General features: G+C 37.7%; 2 protein-coding genes across 6 annotated transcripts in view; one reads left to right on the forward strand and one right to left on the reverse strand.

The window, feature by feature from the left end:
* Nucleotides 1-14170, forward strand: part of Cstf2 (cleavage stimulation factor subunit 2) — a 22458-nt gene extending 8288 nt beyond the window's left edge. Inside the window, exons 8-16 of one of the 3 annotated variants that reach the window (XM_023703455.1) lie at nt 2021-2083; nt 4754-4813; nt 4998-5084; nt 5459-5600; nt 6424-6599; nt 6850-7142; nt 11033-11143; nt 11877-12002; nt 13945-14164. In XM_023703455.1, the coding sequence (XP_023559223.1) occupies nt 2021-2083; nt 4754-4813; nt 4998-5084; nt 5459-5600; nt 6424-6599; nt 6850-7142; nt 11033-11143; nt 11877-11999 (1055 nt within the window). In that variant the 3' untranslated portion in view covers nt 12000-12002; nt 13945-14164. Of the gene's footprint in view, nt 1-2020; nt 2084-4753; nt 4814-4997; nt 5085-5458; nt 5601-6423; nt 6600-6849; nt 7143-11032; nt 11144-11876; nt 12003-13944 lie in introns of all 3 variants that reach the window. The other 2 variants (XM_004643333.2, XM_004643334.2) reach the window with 2 other exon arrangements.
* A 2795-nt stretch (nt 14171-16965) lies between these two features.
* The window catches only part of Nox1 (NADPH oxidase 1), a 25191-nt gene continuing 21974 nt past the window's right edge, over nt 16966-20182 (reverse strand). For 2 of the 3 annotated variants that reach the window (XM_004643336.1, XM_004643335.1), the window contains 3 exons: nt 19957-20103; nt 19648-19772; nt 16966-17092 (listed from right to left, as the gene is read on the reverse strand). In XM_004643336.1, the coding sequence (XP_004643393.1) occupies nt 16966-17092; nt 19648-19772; nt 19957-20103 (399 nt within the window). The remainder of the gene's footprint in view (nt 17093-19647; nt 19773-19956; nt 20104-20182) is intronic. The other variant, XM_004643337.1, reaches the window with a different exon arrangement.

The raw sequence follows: 20182 nt of genomic DNA on the forward strand, positions 1-20182 counted from the left end.
AAGAAGAAGAAGAAGAAGAAGAAGAAGAAATGGTGCTAATAATGTTTTCTGCTGTCCTTTTCCTCATATCCTGAGTTTTGTATTGTTTTAATGATTGTTCTGGATCCAATGAATAGAATAAAAAAATATGGCTAGAGCTTTAAAATTATTTAGACTAGTGATTTTTAAGCATTGCACTTGGAGCGTATGTCAGGGACTTATAAAATATAGGTTGTTGCAGTGAGGATTGAGAGGAATCACTGAGAGGAAGTATTTCTAATGAACTTGAGAATTTGCAGTTCTAACAAATTTCATGGTGATGCTGATATTGCTGGTATGGGAACCACATTCTGAGAACCACGGTTTAGACCAATTCATTTTACTGATGAGGAAGCCTGGCAATGTATTCAGTTTATCAAAGCATTTGTTTAGAAGTGCAGTTACTTAGTAGAACAGGGCTTTTTTTTTTTTTTTTTGCAACTCAGATTTCCCAGGAACTTGATGTTTTTGAAATAGAGAAAACTTATAATAAAATTAAAATTACAATAAAATTAAAACATTTCTTTAAGTTCTTAATCTAGAGCTCTTTGGTGCCCAGCTTATTATTTGAAGCAGAAGAATGTGATATGTATTTGCCATCTTAGGGACGTGTTAATGGACTGAAAACAGCTGAGCTTGCCTAGTCTCCCCACACACTGTCTATATTTCTCCATTGAGGAAAAAAATTACTATGTGGAAGGCACTTGTGATGCATGAGTATTTTTTGTGTAGAAGTCATCATACCCTGACCAGTTAGAGTAGATCAGTGGTTCTAAACTCTGTTTAATCTAGTCTCTTTTCATAGATATTTTGCTATGACTTTGCTTCCCTAAAAGGAAATACACAGATGATGTACCCGAAGTAACATTTCAAAAAGTCAGTTTAATTTCCTAACTACACAATGAAAAGTAAAAGGATGTTCATTTATAATACAAAATAATATGTAAATGTTAGGCACATTTTAAAAAAAGCATGTATCCATGTTGGTACCATTTGTCAATTAGCATGTGTCATGTGTTTGTACTGATACCATAAAAATAAAAACTAAAAATATAGGCAGAGGCCTTTTTTGGCAACTCAGATACCCCAAGGACTTGATATAATAAAATTATTAAAACAAATTACACACCCAAAATATACTCCATAATTGCATTTATGGTAAACACTGGGTAAATACATATGTATTTATGCTCTTGCTCGATCTTTCTCCCCCCCCACAGTGCAAACAGCTAGGTGTCATCATGATCATCTGCTATAATTCCAGACCTCTGGGAGGCTGAGGCAGGAGGTTCACAAATTCAAGCCTAGCCTGTGGAGTTTAGGAACCTAGCAAGACTGTCTGGAGATAAAGTACATATTTTTAAGAAGGGCTGGGGACATAGCTCAGTATGCAGGATCTGAGTTCAGTCCCCAGTACTACAAAAAAAAAAATGTGCAAAGAACCATTGTGTTTACAAGTAAAATACATTGAGTTGCTGATTTCAGATAAGTATAAGCAGATACTCATTTGTGTGAATGTTTACAAAAGCATTTGAAAGTTCTGCAACACACAGGATAATTCATGATTTTGTAGGACTGTCTCATACATTTCAGGACATATGTCCCTGGTAACTTCTCATTCAGTGCTAGCTCTGCTCTCTGTTACAGCTGAAGTAGCATACCTACACATATATCCAACACCCAGGGACTAAAATATACTGCCTCCCGTTAGAGGAGGTCTGTGGGTAAGTGGCATTATTTTCTTGTATTACAGAAGAGCTTCCTGCCATGGCTTTGGTAATCATTGAGAGGAAGTATTTCTAATGAACTAACTTTTCTGTCACTGAAAGATGAAGTATACTAATAGACCCCTTCTTATTTTCAACTGTATTGTTGAATGATAGGCACTATCTGCTTTTGTAGCTTTTTTCTTGTGAGGGCAGAATGAAGTAAGTTCAGCCACTGTTGTTTTCTTTTCCACTGAACTGATTTGTGTCTTTCTTTCTTGACCTTTATCTTACAGGAGGAATGCAATCTCAGCTTGGAATGCCAGGAAGTGGACCAGTGTCCATAGAACGTGGACAAGGTAAAGAAAAATTAATGTCTGATTAATGAGTACTGGACTTGGAAATGTTCCACACCTACATTCTCTAATACGACAGCCATAACTACCAGTGACTATATAGATATTAATTGAAGTTGAATTGAATTAAGTAAAATTTAAAACTCAGTTATTTCATCACATTTACTGTAAGTGCTCAATAGCTACATGTGACTAGTGGATGCCACACTGGTTAGACAGATGTAGAGCATTTCCATCATTGCACACATTTCTGTTGTACAGTGCTAGTCTAAATTTTCCATTTAGTCATTCAGGCCAAGCTCTACAAGAATTGATAAAACAAATGGACTCTTTGTTTCTTCATAGTCTAATGACTGATTGGCATGTTCTTTGTCCCTCTGTATTACCTATTGACTGAGTATGGGATTTTAATAGCAAGCATATAATATGTGCATGGGTGTTAGAAGACTAGATTTAAATCCAAAAGCACACAGGGAGGGGAGTCAAAAATCTGGTAAGCCTACTTGAGAAGTGTCTGTTGTATAGTGCCAAATGCTATATGTAATGAAGCAACCACTCTGAAGTCTCCATGTTACTTCTCTGTGCTACGGAATGCAATAGTTGAAAATTGAGGAGCAAAGAGAAAAAAGGGATGGAACCAAATGCATACTGTCTCCCAGGCATGTTAGTGTTCATAAATAACTTTGGGAGGTAGGTGGCAGCACCTCAGCTTCACACAAAAGAAATAGAAGCTTAGAATTTTAAGTTACTCAGGGGGATAAGGTAAGTAAATACTGTTATATAAGTATTAAGAAGTGAATTTGGTAACTTTTTCAGCTAGAAAGTGGCAGACCTAAGACTGAGAAGTCTCTGACTCCAAAATATATCCCTTGTGTTTCTCTGCATTGCTTCTTTTAATATGTTCCCACTGGCTTGTTCCACTACTGGTACAAATGGGTTTTGTTACATTTATCAGTCTTTTTACTAATAAAATTGATAAAAACTGCCCTATGGAGTAGTCATGCATGTATCACCAGTGATTCAAGCTACCTGGCCAAAGTACATAAGTTACGGTCCTATAATGAACATATTAACTTCCAAAAATACTCTTCAATGTATTTTTCTCTAATTCATTGGGTCCCTTTGTTGGGAAAAGATTACTTTCTGTAGAGAAACTTAAGTCTTTTCTTATTAAGCATATGACCTATGAGTGAAACCCGTTTAAGAAGCAAAATATAAACATACTGACCAGTGATTTGTACACTGAGATTAACGGTTGAAATGATAGAATATTTTTTTTCATTGAATGTCTGAGAGCAGGACAAACTCCCGACCAAATACCTCATGTTTTCTCTAACCACTCCATACTTTTGTGCTGTTTTGTGCTTCCACCCCATCTATGTCAGTAGATAGTGTATGGACCCCAGTGTACACTTGCTGTGGTGAGAAGGGACTAGGACTTTACTCAATGCATCAATCAAACATTGGTTGTTTAACACATATTTCCACAAGACATCTTTCTGTTGTAGTTACCTTCACTTGTATGGTAAAAAAATTAAGGAAATGTCTTACTTTTTGAAAGTATTTTCAAGGCTATCTTCATGAGGAGACAAAATAAGATTAGTTTTCTTCATGGTTTCCTTTTGTACTTAATAAAAGAAGCAAAATTCTTTATTTGTGCCCTCTTGTGTCTTTAGCACATTTAAAATGGTGAAAGGAGGGCCCCGGGAGAAAGCTCAGAATAAATGCTTGCCTGACAAGCACATTGTCCTGAGTTCAATCCCCAGTACCACCAAAAAAATAAAAAAATAAAAAATAAAATGGTGAAAGGAGACAGTTTAAGATACTTTTTGCTTTCCTACCACCTTTGTTTATTGTTGGTGCCTTTGTCATCTCATTACTCCTTGCTGCTGTCGTGTTTGTTTATTATCATCAACTTGCTGTGGCAGGTGATTTTGTGTAAAGTGATACTGTCTGTTAATCTAAAGTTTATTTGCTACATTTACTGTCTTACTACTTTTTTTTTCTCTTTTGCAGAGCTGGGGATTGAACTTAGGACCTTGCGCTTGCCAGGCGAGGGCTTATTCTATTGAGCTATCTCCCCAGCCCCTTTCTACTTTTTTGGTAGCAGAAATATTTGTGCTTTAAAACACGACACAGATAGTACTGCCCCACATCTATTAATGCCTCTCCAGAATAAATCTCCTATTCTAGATTCAATGCAGGTGCTTTCTTGTTTTGCTCCTGAAAATGTTTGTTTGTTGATTTATTTATTTTCACTAGAGCGTCAAAGCCAACCCTTCAATATTGTTTCTTTTCTTTTGTAATGATATTCTAGGGAGATTTAGGGGAAAGTGTATCAGTAACAGAGAGAAAAATTGAAAAGTTATTCCTACCCAGATAAACCAGTGGCCTGCAGTTTCGCTTTAGGAAGCTCTCTGCTCAGTGGCACCATTTCAGATACCCATAAGAGCTAATATAGCTTAGGAAGACTTTGTAGCTGGAAACAAGCTAATGAATTCTTGGCATTTTAACTTAAATGCATAAATCTCCAGTCTCCATACCTATATGTTTCTCTGTGTGTGCATACCTCTGTGTGTGTGTGTGTGTGTGTGCGTGTGTGTGTGTGTGTGTGTGTGTGTGAGCTATTTTAAGTGTCTACTCTTTCTCCTTTTAAACTTAATGCTCACCTAGGAACCCTACAACACTCGCCAGTGGGACCCGCCGGGCCTGCATCAATTGAGCGAGTTCAAGGTACCCATTGTATCTGCGGGTTTCCTTTTGCTTGTGGTGTTCAGGGTGGGACGTTGAGAGGAAGAGAGCTGCTTGGCAGTCATCCTCACGTTCAGAACCCAAAGGGGTAGTGTTTTTGGGTTTTTTTTTTGTTTTTGTTTTTACCTGTTGAGGCCACAAGCCTAAGATTGACCTCTTCACACAGGGCAGAGAACATGGATGATATGGGCATCTGTCCGAGGCTGTACTCCCTCCCTACTGGTGTCAGGAGGCTTGGATGGAATAGCAGTCTGTAAGGAGACAGCGGGTTCTTGCAGAGCCATGGCAGTATTCACATATGCCAAGACCCTACCACTCTTTTGTGCCTTTGGTCCTTGAACTAAGATTGAGTAGAAGGCCAGGAACATAAGTTTCTGCAGGTGGCAATGCTAGTCCTTGGCAGGTTGCTCCCCAGTTTGCTCTTTAAAAAATTCCATCCATACCTCTGACATGGCACAGATTCTGCCTACACCCTGCTTCTGTTCTTGAGCTGCAAGAGGATTCTTCTGTGGTGAGGTTTCACCCACTCTAAGGTGTCTGAATTATATTGTCAGTGGTATATAGAGTCATTTCTTGTTTCCTTATGTGTCCTTCACAGCAGTAACTCCCTGTTTGTTTTCCTGTCAGTGCCGATGCAAGACCCTAGAGCCGCTATGCAGCGGGGCTCCTTGCCTGCCAATGTCCCAACTCCTCGAGGTCTGTTAGGAGATGCTCCAAATGACCCACGGGGAGGCACTTTACTCACTGTAACTGGAGAAGTAGAGCCTAGGTAAGCACCAGCATGGAGAAAACTGTTTGAGAGGTCAAGATTTTTCCTTGTTGGGAGAACAAAGTCTTTCCTGTTTGCGTACCTCAAAGGTAAATATTCACGGTCACTGTCCAAGACTAAGCACTTCTAAGGCAGAACTATATAGTTTAATTCATCATTTTAAACTAACTATGACTTCTACATTTTCAGAAATTAAAAATTCTAGTATATGTATCTGGACAAAGAACGTAGTAGTGGTAATATTAATAGCAATACTAACAATAGTTGACATTAATGGGAATTTATATCTCTGACTTAACTTCAAGCACTGTACCGAAATCATCACATTTAAATCTGTTCAACCTAAATTGGCCATGTAGCTCAGTGCTGGAATGTTTTGCCTGCCAGGGCCCTGAGTTTAGTCCCCAGCCCTATGAGCAGTTAATAAAGAAATCCACATAGCCCCCAAAGGTGGATGTTATTAATCTCATTTAACAAATGGAGAAGCCAAGTCATGGAGAAAAATGGTATTGAACCCAAAATTATGCATCATCTGATAACACAGAGCCTAGCTTTGACCCATTCAGTTTGAATCCAGATCCTGTAAGTACAAGTTTGCGTACTTATACATTTCAAAAATTTCCACTAATTCCTCCCTAATTATAAGTTCTCCAACCAAATTGGAAATTCTAGACTATGTGGATTTATGTCACTGTAGCTTTTCTTTGATCCATTTATTGAGTAATTTCTACATCAGTTCTTTGTTTACTTACTGATCTTATAGTTGTTTCTTTATTGTTATTGTTCGCCCTGTTTTAAACATAACATTTTTCTCCATCTCTAGAGGTTACCTGGGACCACCTCATCAGGGTCCACCTATGCACCATGTTCCTGGCCATGAAGGCCGTGGACCACCCCCACATGAAATGAGGGGAGCGCCTTTAGCTGAGCCCAGACCTTTAATGGCAGAACCAAGAGGACCTATGCTAGATCAAAGGGGTCCACCCATGGATGGCAGAGGTAGGGGAAGACCACATTGTGAGGCTAATTTGTAGTTGGTAGATAATAAAAAAGTCAGCTGTTATTATCTTTAATGTGGAATAAGACCTGCTGGGGAAATACGGTTGGTAAGCATGATTAAGGTTTACCTGCAAATCGTATATAGTTGAACAGAGATATGACTAGAAGAATAGATACCTATCTGTCTTGAATTGTTCATTCTCACAATACAGGTGAGTAGCTTCATGGTGGTTTTCTTACAATGTTATAGGTGGAAGAGATCCACGGGGAATAGATGCACGAGGGATGGAGGCCAGAGCTATAGAGGCAAGAGGTTTAGATGCCAGAGGAATGGATGCCCGTGCGATGGAAGCTCGTGCTATGGAAGCCCGCACCATGGAGGCCCGCGCCATGGAGGCCCGTGCCATGGAAGTCCGAGGGATGGAGGCCAGAGGCATGGATACCAGGGGCCCAGTGCCAGGCCCTAGAGGACCTATACCTAGTGGAATCCAGGGCCCCAGTCCAATTAACATTGGAGCAGTTGGCCCCCAAGGATCTAGACAGGTATGTAACATCTTGAGCTATTTAGAATGCTTAGTGAGTGTGATTATTTCTGCCTTCTGACTAGAACTATTTCTCAGACTAGGATCTCCCTTTTTATATCGCTCAGCAGGGCAGGATTGTAATCTGAAAGAACAACCTTAGTCTACAGTTTTGCTAACTATTTCATTTAAAGTAGAGCCCTTGAAAATTTAGAGATCACAGTACTCTTCATTGGGGTACAACCAACATCACCTATAAGATGTCTTCCAAAATATACTTGCCAGAATCTCAGCCTGACTCTCAGCAGCACTATCAAGATCTAGGCATGGGTTTGAAAGAAAATCTCTCAAACTGTTTTATATGTGCGACCCAAAGAACCACTGACTTAGAATATCTGACAAGCAGTGGTCACTTAGATAATCGTAGGTTTGCAGAAACTAGTATTAATCTGTTGTCATCATAAAACTTTACTAAACATTAAAATAATGAACAACTGAAGTTGTAAATAATGAAATATATACAAGTGAAGTCTGTCTCTTCTCTCTTCATTTACCTCTCTCCATTTGTTGTATATATGGTACTTAGTGGTTGCCATCTCTTCTTTCATCCCATTTGATTATGGGGAGTGCTATCTTCCTTGAGTTTTTATGTGATACTTTCATTTCCCTGTAGTATGTGCACTTTCTTTTTCCTCCTTTCTGTACTTCTCTCCCCTCTTTGATATGTTTGTGCGTCTTCCTTCATGTGTTGCAGCAGGTGAGAGAGAAAGAATGTTAGAGCTGAAATGGAACATGTGGATCATATTTCAGTCATCCGGTCCCCTAATTTTATAGGTTTGGAACCTGAGGCCCAGAAACTCAAATGACCAAATTCGTATAACTTGAAAGTGCCAGAGCAAGGACTAGAGCCTACTGGTATTTTTCTGTTGTACTCCTCTGTCCTAATACCTGCACATGTGTGTGCATGGATGTGTGGGTGTCTACCTATTCATTTTTAATTTAAAATGAACATACATTTTTTTTTCCTGGAATGTACAGGCTGTTTGTCAAGTTTTGCTTTAAAAAAACAATGTGCTTGTGGGCTTTGATTCTTACTATGCAATCTAAGTTCAATAGACTCAAAATAAAATTTTTTATGCATCCATTCAGGAATTATGTACTGATTGCCCACTATTTACCAGAGATAGATCTAGATATTGAATATACAACATTGGCAACAACAAAGTCCCTGCTCCTGTGGAGTTTATGTACTAGCCAGAGAGAGACACAAGAGATAACTACATAATGTACTTACGTAATTCTGTAGAGAAAGAAATTGAAAGTCATGCTTAGAAGACCATTTCTGAGTAGTGTCTTGTTCTGTTTTCTATAGTATTTGTACTTGTTACTCTATGATAACTAGGGTTTTTGGTTCTTTGGAGCTCTGAGGTTTGAACCTCAGATCTCATACCACTGAATTGTAATTCCCTATGCAATCTTTTTTTTTTTATTTTTTTTTTATTTTATTTATTTGAGAGAGAGAGAGAGAGAGAGAGAGAGAGAGAGAGAGAGAGAGAGAGAGAGAGTGGTGTGTGTGTGTGGCCAGCTCAGCCCACCAGGGGGCGCGACTGGCTGGCATGTGGTGCTGGGGGATTGAACCGCGGTCCCTGATGCTTTGCGAAGCTTGTTCTAAGTAGGTGCTTTAGACCACTGAGCCATCTCTCCAGCCCCTCCCTATGCAATCTTGTTTTTACTAATAATCTATTAAGCCAGTTAGATCTAAGGAAATAAAAATTTTATCTTCAAACCTTTTAAAATATTTTTAAATTAGTATGTGCACTTAGAAGTGCATATAATACTCACTAGTCTATAAATAAAGTACACATTAAGAAACTCAGTTCCTCTCTTCTACCTTCTCACTTTTGATAGATTTTTTCCATCTTTCACAGTTAAACACTTAGTCTTTTTACATAATAATGTGTCCATAATTTATCATTTGAAATAAAACTTTTAAAATTTAACTACATTCCATCCAGTTAGAAACTTCTGAATAAAGTTTATTACTATTAGAATGACTATGTAAATTTGTCATCCACAGAAAGGCTTTTTCTTTGAGGCATGGTCTTTGTAATTCAGGCTGGCATATGCCATGATGCCTGGCTAGAATGCATATTTCAAAGTAAAATACTGCTGTTAGTAATTTACTCTGAGGCAAAGCATAAACTGAGATTGTCTTGGGAAAACCAAAATGTATGGTCACTCTTGATAGTACTTACTTGCCTAGAACAGATATTTCTATAAATTTAGAATAGCCATTAGTGAGTGGTTATTTCACATGACAGTACATTGAGTTAGAATTAATAAGTATTAGTAAGTTTTGAAAAGATTAAGCTCATAGATGTATCAGATTCATAACAAATCATTAAGGTTCAAACAAGTCTCTAGATTTAGTATTGATAAAGAACAAAACAGTGATAACCTTCAGTCTTCACAAAACTATACTAATGCTTCATTTACCCATTGTTGATGAAATGGGTTAATGCATATAAGTGAAATATTCCATATATTAGAACTATTTACCAGATTGTAAAAATTTAGCAAATAATTATTTATAAGGTATATTTTATTCTATTTTTGAATAAGCCATAAACAGGATAATCATTTTTGATTACCCAAGGTCATGATTAGGGAGATCCGTTATTGTATATGCTGCAGTATAAAGCATAGTTGCCTCTTGTATGGTTTTTAGGTCTTTTACTGTCAAGCTATCACCTGGCTTTTCACATTTCTGTCATAATACCTGCTCCTGGGGCTGGGGAGATAGCTCAGTAGAATAAGGGCTTGCCTGGCAAGCACAAGAGCCTGAGTTCAATCCCCAGTTCTGTCAAAAAAAAAATCTGCTCCTAAGAGTTTATCTGTATTTTATGTTTTACTTCTGATGCTGGGGACGTAGGTATCAAATTTGTTAACAAGTTGTGTTTAATAAGAGTACCTAATCTCTGGGTGAATACCTAAGTGTGAACATAGGTCTGGTGTAAGGGTACATCTAGCCATTACAGTAGGTGCTCAGGGTGTTTTCTTATTAAACACAACTTGTCTTCTGAAGGGTTGGACTCCCTAAAGAGCCTGAATTCCCATAAGAATGATATTGCACCTAATTCTTTAACTTGGGTCAGTCATATTTCTTTTTTTTTTTAAATGTATTTAGTATAGGCTCTACAAGGTCTTACTACACATATTGAACTCGTAGAGATCCTCTTGTTTTCAGCCTCCCAATTTCTGAGATTATAGGCGTGCACCACCACGCCCAATCTCAATTGCTATCTCAGCATGCCCCAGGGGCGGGGCCGGCACAGCAGGCCTGGGGATCGAACCCCCAGTCCCTGCATCTACCTAAACAGGCGCTTTAATCTACTGAGCTGTCTGGCCAGCACAGTCGTTATTTCTTTAATTGGGCAAGAATCATCTGCTTTATATTTTCCAAGGAAAACTATAAAAGCAAATATAAGTTGAATAGCCGTTTTGTCATGGGAGGTTTCTCATTTCCTTTCTGACTCTTGACATGGGAATCTGTTGGTTTTCTTTTTTTTTGTTGTTGTTGGTTTTCATTTCTGTTTCCACGTCATACTAATTTCCAGGGTACTGTCAGCTTTTCCTATGCTTATTTGGCTGAATTTTGTTTCATTCGATGGTACCCAATTGTGCTGTGTGACTTTTGTTGTAATGGAGCTATGAAAATAACTGTCTAATTTGCTGGTTGATCTCTGGCTAAACTCTGCCTTTTGTCATTGTTAACAGTAGAAAGGAATCTTCAGATTCATTAATTTTCTGTTTTTCTCGTGTTCATATAGAGATAATTTCTCACGTTGGCATTATTTTGTTCAGGTTGCCTGTGCATCAGAGCTCTGAAAAATGTCTTTTTTGTGTACATAGGTCCCAGTCATGCAGGGAACAGGCATACAAGGACCAAGCATGCAGGGTGGAAGCCAGCCTGGTGGATTTAGTCCTGGGCAGAACCAGGTCACACCACAGGATCATGAGAAGGTAAGCAACACTGACAGACTGCCTCCGTATTCACAACTCTAGCCTTTTTGATTCCTCTTTTCGCAGTTACCATGCGGCGATCCTGGGTCTTCAAAGTCCCTTTGGAGGTGATGTTTACTCTTAGAACTTTTTATGATCTTATTGCCTGAAAACTTGTGGACCTGGTCATAAAGTTCTTAAGTCACTGTACATGGCAGCTTATCTTACATTTCAGACTCATCTAACAATAGAAGATTTTTTTTGTGCAGACAAGATTGACCTGAAAATACAACCCTCTTATTTCCTCCCCTTTCCACCTTATACATAAGAAAAATAGTCTATTTCCCATATCTTTCTGTCGTGATATTTGGCCATGGGGGGAAGCCGATATTGATGGAAAAGCTAACATTTGTGAAAAGGAAAGACGTTCAGAACAAGACTAAAAACTGAAGATTCCCAGGGCTCACAGATATCATCTTAGTCTGCAGGAACTTTGTGTTGATCAAGTTGTCTGTTTTGAATTGCCTGACTTTAGGTATTTAATTTGTACTTGTTCTTTTTATTGTGCCTTTTTCTCATCTAAATATTTTCTCTTTCTCTTTTTGGCCTGCTGTTTGTTTTCTTTATGTGAAGTGTCATTCCTTTTCCATTTTGCTTTATGTCCCAGAACGGTAGCTTTCGAACAGAAGCTGGTATTTTTCTTTTTTTTTAGCTGCCGTTGTTGAAACTTACTACCTTCTTTTCCTCTGCACAGGCTGCTTTGATTATGCAGGTCCTTCAACTGACTGCAGATCAGATTGCCATGCTGCCTCCTGAGCAAAGACAGAGTATCCTAATCTTAAAGGAACAAATACAGAAGTCCACTGGAGCACCTTGAAAGGTGAGCGAACTTCATCCTACGTGAGCAGGACTAACCCCTTGTATTTGGTATATGCACTTTAAACCAAAAACATTGTTCTTTCCAAAGTCCTCAGTCTTCTTAACTGGATTCTCTTTACTCTCAGCAGTCAGCACCTCAGATGATAGGGTAAGGCAATAAAACATTTGTTTAGTTGTTGAATTGCTTATCATCTTTTTTAACCTTTCTGAAGGAGTATATAATACATGATCAGTTTAATAAAATTGATCAGATACTGCACTGTAGAAAATTAAAGATAGAAAGCCCTACTTCTCTGATCTCATTCTCCATTAGAATCCATAGTTTAGCATGTTATCTTCCCAAAGTCAATTGTATTGTTTTATTCCAAACTGTCTAATCAAAATGGAACACCACAGAAGATTTCAGTAAAACATATATTTTAGTTGCCAGTACTTGTTTACTAGTGACTATATTGGTGTTAAGCTATTACAGCATGTTTAAGATAGTAAATATCCACCATCACATCAGTTTCTACATTTTGGAGATTGCTGTACACTGCCACTCTTGTTTTTCTTACTTATCAGTCAAGTAAAAAAGATTCAGGTAAACTGCATCATAAAAGTAATCATGTGACCTAACTTGATATATATTGTTACTTCTTTTAAAGAATTTTTCCCTCAACATTGTAGTCTTAAACAATTGTTTTCCAGAAACACTTTAAAATTCATATTGACCCGATATCTGTTGGAATATCTCCTTTTTATTCTATCCATGTTATAATTTCCATCCATACAGTATCATATAATAGTGAACTCAGTAATGAACAGTCTTATTAAATATATTTTAACCCATATTTGTAATGTCTTTAACACATCCACATTGCAAATTATATCATCGTTTTTGGACTTTAATTGGCTGAATTATAATTGGAAGGTACCATAGATGGATGGCTATGAACTAAACTTTTGATATGACAAGTACTTTTGACTCTTTTCTGGATTCCGCCAATAATGCATTTATCAGTAAAAACTTGGACTGTGTATTATATTCAGAGGAATTTACTTATGCCAGAGGAGACATTCTCTGTAATGAGAGAGTTTCTGTTTTTAAATAGTTCAGACAGAGGTACTTCTGAAAATTCTTTCATTATTCTTGTTTATCAGAATTTAAAGCATTGTGCATTTATCAGAGGGCAGGGTTTTTGCTTGTTCTTTACCTTTGGAAATAATAATACATTCACAGGAAGCTGAAAAATAGTACAGAGAGTCTCATGCCCCCTTAAGCCAGCTTCCCCCAACAATAACATCTTTTTACTTTATAGTATAAAACCAAGAAACTGACATTGGTGGTGTACTCAGTTTTGGTCACTTTTTAAAACCCACAGTAATTTATGCCTGCATGCGAGACTACAACTGCAATTTTATGTGGACAATATTTCACTATATCTGCTGGTGTTTGTACACACTGCGGTTGAAGCATTGGGTCTCCCTCTTATATCTACCTAGCTGTAGTCCCTCTCTGCCATCACTGATAGGATTCTTTATGATTACCATTAGAGATAAGTATTTCTCAGCCAGGGTCAGCTTTGCCCCATAAGGGACATTTGACCCTGTCCAGAGACATTTTTGGTTGCACAACTCTAGGGAATATCATATGTCACTGACATTTAGTGTGTGCAGATTTATTGGCAATATTACCAAACATGTATGAAGTGTAGGATATTCACCTCTCACCCATATCAAATAGTGCTCCAACTCAAAATGTTAGTATAATGCTGTGGTTGAGAAACTTTGTTACAAAGGATAATTGCATTAGGGAGGCAGGAGACAGACTCTTAAAAATTGTCCAGCAATTTGATCTTATGCGTATCCTCCTTCCCTGGCCTTTTTGTCTTTTTCCTGATGTTTGGGGAAGAGAACTTTGTTTCTGCTTCTAATAGCTTTTCCCCTACTTTTTCTTACAGGTTTTCAAAAATACTAAGCAACAATTCTGGAAATTAATTCCATAACATTGAGGAAATGTTGAAAATAGTTGACTTCTGCATCCTAACCCTTGAATGACTCAAATTGGTGCCAGGTGGAGGACTCATCACCTTCTCACGGAACAAAATCAGTTCCTTTCATTGTTTTAGTTTGTATATTTTCTGTGACCTGAAATAAACTTTGAACACAATTTTAGTATACTGCAAATTGCTATACACGACCTTTTTGGTTTGAAAAAGCTGAACTCCCAAGAGTGAAACCTTCAGTGTATTTTCTACCCTTACTGCGGTATTGTACTTTAATGTTATATTGCCATCGCACTGTGTTTACTGTAGGTTAACCATTTATTCCTCCTCATAATAATTTTGAGAATTTCTCAGTAGCAATGTTTGCTGGAACTTGGTCTTTGTTTAGTTTGCTTTCAGCAAGAATAATAGCGCTTTATCCTTTGGAAACTTCTAGACTATCTGAGTCTTCTGGGAGAGAATAGGATGTGCTTGGAGCTATAAAGTGATCAGAAATCCAATAAAACAAAGCACCTACCACAGCACTGTGTTTAATTTAGAAAAATCCAAATATCAAAGTGTATTTTTTGTCAGTATCAACTCCATACATAGCTCACAGTTAAGACAGATTGTTGGCACTGATTTGAGTGTGTCAGCAACACACGTGACTGTTGACATGATATTTTACTTGTCCTAAAACTCCTCATTCTAAGTAATCAACTTTAAAATGCCACTAGTTATTTTCATGTTCCAGATGAAGTAAAAACTCAACAGAAATCAAATGAACAAAATACATTTAATCCTATTCTCCAAAAAAATCATTAACTTATAGCTGTCTACCCTATAGCCAAGTTTATTCTTGGAACTTAAAAATAGAAAAGCCTAAAACTTCACATTCTTCTCAGTTACTGTAAGAGGATCATATGTAGTGCCAAAGCAGTCAGGTTGCCCTTTACGTCTGCCCTGCCTGCTTCCTTGGAGATAGTTATTAGTGCCACTAACTCATACCTATGGCTCTCTTTGCCTGGTATTCTCATAGTGGCATTAAGCAGTAACACGTTTTCTCTCCATCAGGCTGACCTCAAGACTTTTAGAATTGCCTTAATAGTAAAGTTCTACTAGAACTATCTTTGAGCCTATTTATATCATCAGAATCTCATCCTTGGGTTAGGATTATGGTCAGGTGACTTAAAAGCCTAGCATAGGCTCAAAGAATGTAATAGCATATTGCTTACATGTCAGGCAAAACCGTGCAAAGATAATCAACTTGTTGAGAGAGATTCAAACTGAGGATTTCTACTCTAGTATGTGAACATTTACATAAAAATTTGTTGGATATTGTATTACAACCTAGCAAGTCAAGATAGCTAAGAAGTATTCTGGGTATCTTCACCCCTAATTCACCTTGGATGCTAATTATGCAGTTTGTTTTTATTACCTTTTCTGCCTACTTCCATGAGTATTCAGTCCTTGTTCTTTTGATTTTGGCAGCTGTCATATCAAGTAACATATTTAGACATTGAGATGAAGGAAGAATTTCTTGTTATGAGATGACAGGTTTCAAAGATCTCGGATTACAAAACAAGTTCAATGAAGAAATTATTTGGTAATCAGCTGTCTAGTACCAACCAACCATGTCAAGGTTCCATTGTGTCTTTTCCCAAAGCCTTATTAAGCTTAATTTAAGTAGCTGAAATGTGGGTGAGCAAAATGGCAATAGTATTGGCACCCCAATCTATAATTACAGAAACACTCATCGTATTTTTTTACTGGTTTATTGACCCAGCTACTACATGTTCATACCCTACATATATTGTGTTTCAGTGACTGCAAAAACAATGCAATTAATCCTTCAAACCATGAAGGTCCTAGATAATTAGAAACGATTTGCTCATTCTTGATCACTTAATGGTAGAATAGGTGCTATAGTGTTAATTCAGTAGAAGCATCCTTATATAATGAGTTGAATTGTCTTTGAGCACAATGAAGTGCAAGGGGGGGTTCTTTTCTGAGAGCTTGAGGCTTCTAGTGATTCACTAAAATCTCAGAGATATTACGGTCCAATATACAATGGATAGATGGGAGAAATAAATATTGATAGGACAAAAAGCCTTTTCCTTATGTGATTAGATGAATGCTTCCTTAGGGAATAGGTAGGTAGGAACCAAAAACATCTATCAAAACTGTTAATTATGTTTTACACTACACGTTAAAGAAACCCCTTAATGAAAATAGTAGTAAAGAGCTGCTGCTGGCTCAGTCATCCCATGTGGAGATCAAGTTTTCCCAATTATTTCCAACAATAAATAACATGACTATACTTTTTTATTATAATACAAATTTAATTACAATTAGCATGTTTTAAGATTGCCTTTCTCAATGGGAAGCCCAAGGAAAAGGGACAAAACACTCCTTAAGCAAAGAAAATCTCATTTTTTGACAAAAAGCATAAGTTCGCTGTTCATGCTGGATAAAATGGCTAAGGTTACAGAATGTACCCCACTGATACTATAAGAAGAAGGTTCTTGAAATTTTGTGTTCATTGTTTTATTACTTATGGTTATGTTTTATCACTAATTCAATAAATTTTTATTTTAAAAGTCACCCTACTTAGACATCTTCTGTGAGGGAAGGAGGGAGGGAAGATTATGAACCAAATTGTAGAAATTTAAGTCAACAAAGTTGAATATCGATCCATTTGTGTAACTCAACCTCCAAAGTTCTGCTGTCAAGTTTTGCTACAGCTGTAACTTTCCATATGAATTTCAGATTTTCCCAAGATAGGATCCAAGGGCTTTGTAATTATAATGACTTGTGAAGTTCTTAGGTTGGAGAAGCTCAAGTATAATGAAGTTGAGTGTCATTTGTTTTAAATAATGCTGGAGAGTCAAGGCTTGAGAGGTACAGTGTTACTTTAAATTCACTGCCCAAACCTGATTGGACAAGGAAGCTGTTGAAGACACAAAGAAACAAAGTAGACTACATTTTCCCTGCAGTTCAGAAATTTTCTTGGTTGAAGTAGAATTGAACCTTCCTGGGATCCAGACTGGAATATCGGTGGCAGCATTCACGCAGGTTCTTTGCCAGAGTCCGAGGACCACATAAGAAAACCCCCACCACAGACCTGTGGGAATAGAACAATGGGTAGAAAGCAGAAAAAGCTGGTGACGTTGGTAAGAATGGAGAAGTGGCCTCTGCCCGGCCTCTGCTACTTCTAGCCCTGGATGCAGTTCCAGTCATTGACACCCACCTGTGCTCTTCATAGTTTTTGGTATTTTTGTTGTTGTTTTGCCTTTTCTGTTTATAAGCCCTACATATGCTCTCAGCCGTTGTCACTGTCAGTACTCAGCCTTACCCATCTTATTGAGGAAATGCACACAGAGAAATCCCATGCACTACAGTGATAAACATTAGGCATTGGAACCAATCTGGGTTCAAATCTGAGCTCTGACTTATACAACCTTTGTGACTTTAAGCACGTTCTCTCCATGTGTCAGTGTTCCCCTCTGTAAAAGGGATAATAATAGTACCTGCACCATAGGGTTTTTGAGAATTAAGACATAAAGCAATTAAAAGATACCTGACACGTAGCAAGTCATATAGTGTGAATTTAACTCCACCCCAAATTTTCCCGCACGGAAGAGATGATGTTCTTGCCAAAGCTAATCCAATTATGCTCTGAGTGTCACCACTCTCTTTCCTCCTTTCTTTTTTCTAATTATGATACAATTGACAACCATAAAATTCACCCTTTGGTAGTATACATTTAGTGCTTATTAGAGCCACAAAGTTGTGCAATCATCATTACTTCCCAAACATTTTCATTTCAAAAGAAAAGCCCGTTCACCTTAGTGGTCTCTTCTTTTCCTCCCAGCCATACTCGCTACCCTACATAATCACTGATCTGCTTTCTCTTCATATAGATTTACCTAACTGGTGTCTTTCACTCAGCATAATGTCTTCAAGTTTCATCCATAGAGTGGCACATGTCCATACTTCTTATAGGTGAGTAATATTCCATTAGTAGATACACTGTGTGTGTGGATACTTTTTTCACTTTGGGGCAATTATGAGTAATATTGCTATGTACATTTATGTGTAAATTTCAGCATATATATATATATATATATATATATATATATATGTTTTCATTTCTCATGGGTATATACCAAGGATCGGAATTACTAGATCATATAGCAACAACTATGTCTAACACTTTGACGAGCTGCCAAAGAGTTCTCAAGTGCTGCATTGTTTCACATTCCCACAAACAATATGGTAGGATTTCACATTCTCTATTTTCTCACCAATACATGCTACTACCTTATTATGACCATCGTAATCTTCACTGTTGTTTATATTTATTTTATTTCCATCTACTGGCGCCTGTTCTGTCTATAAAAATGCTCAGATTGTCTTTACGCTAAATGGATATTTCATGACCTTGCCACTTCTTAAAAACCATTGACTATATTTCTCTAATGTTTCTTTGCTTGCTTCTATGACACTACAGTACTTTTGTGCATCCTACCGTCTTCCCTTTTTCCTTTTCTATGTAACCTAAGCATTCTATTTCTTTTCTCTCTCATTCTCTCTCTCCCTTTCTCTCCTTCCCTCTCCCTCTCTTTCTTCTCCATCTCTCCTTATTTTCACTCTCTCTCCCTTTCCCCCCTTCTCTCTCCTAGGTAGTCATGTGTACCCTGAATTTTTACTATGTTGAATTCAGCAGGATAACAGAATCTCTTGCTTATATACTGCTTTCCTATTTACAGGGTATTTTTCATGTATTGCCTCACTTAATCTTGACAATAATGCTGCAAGTGAGTAAGCCAAGCATTTATTTACAAATGTAACCCCAATTTTACAGATGAGAAATGTGAATATCAAAGGGTTTTCTGGCTTGAACTGGAAAGTTTCAATACCAGCATTAGAACACTGGATCATCTAAATCCCAGTCATTAACAGTTCTTAGCACTACCTGCATAAAGGCTTTAATGTCCAGCCACCTGATTCATGGAGAATATCATTCTACTTTGACCTGACTCTATGCATCTCTTATTCTTGTTCCTTTAGGGTAAGAAGCATATACTGTTTCTCTTTCAACCTCCAGTGCTGAGTGCTAAGCTTAAAGAATATAACCAGTAATATGGTGGAATTGAATAGATCTTCACCTGCCAAATTGCTCAAGGACTTCATCTACCGTGATCATCTTCACCTCCTTAATCCTGACCTGGCTGGCTTTGTAAGTCCAGGTTTCCCTCCATGCTTGAAAAAGTGCCTTAAAATCCTCCAGGAAAACTGAGTGCAGTTGATCAGTGAAGTAGGTAATACACTCCAATCCTTATTAAATTATGTCGAGGTCACCAAGACCTCCCCAAAAGTACACTTGAACTGCTCAAGTTCTCTGTTTTGTTTGGTGGTATAGATCAGAAATGAGCCTTTGCCTCACTGTTTGAATGAGGCTTGCTGGAACAGCAAATATCTTCTCACCAATTCCAACCTCAAGATTCTAATTTGCTCAAAACCAGATGATATTTCCTCCCTTTATAAGCAAGAATCTAAGGATGGCACAATTATGTCCTGTCTCAGAGATCTTTCCCCAAGAATGCTGAACATGCTGTGATACATTTCCTAAACTCTAACTCTGCAAACTCAACTAACTAGAGGAGGGTAACTTACTTAGGGTGGGCAGTAGCTATGGTAGAAAATTCATTCTCCCACTTTGGTCTTCCAAAGTAGGTTTTCTCTTTCAAACCTGTCAGGATGTCAGTAGCCTTGTCAAAGTTTAATGCTGCATGTCCAGCCTGAAGTCAGAAAAATAAGAAAAAACAAGTCTTTGAAGCTGCAACTTCCTTCAGCAAATTTTAAATAGGGTGCGGGTGAGGGAAGGTGGAAATCATAAGAAGCAAGTGTTTTTAATCATTATGTGCTTTTTTCTGGCATTCATTCTATATTTAACATAGGAATTAGAGTGTTGTTTGTACTCACAACGTTCCCGTCCCATCCAGTGAGGAAGAGCCGGTAGTTTAGAAAACCCACTTTGCCCAATTCCTCCATCTCTCGTTCCAGCGAAATCAATAGGTCATTGAACCAGGCAAAGGCACCTGTCTCCCTGCAGATCCAGTAGAAATAAATCTAGAATCATCAAAAAGAGACCATATCCTTACTAAGTGCACTTAAAAATATTCACTTCCTGTGATGAGATAGATAGATA

This window comes from Octodon degus, unplaced genomic scaffold (assembly GCF_000260255.1).
Source record: "Octodon degus isolate 3935 unplaced genomic scaffold, OctDeg1.0 scaffold00171, whole genome shotgun sequence".
Taxonomy (NCBI): Eukaryota; Metazoa; Chordata; class Mammalia; order Rodentia; family Octodontidae; genus Octodon; species Octodon degus.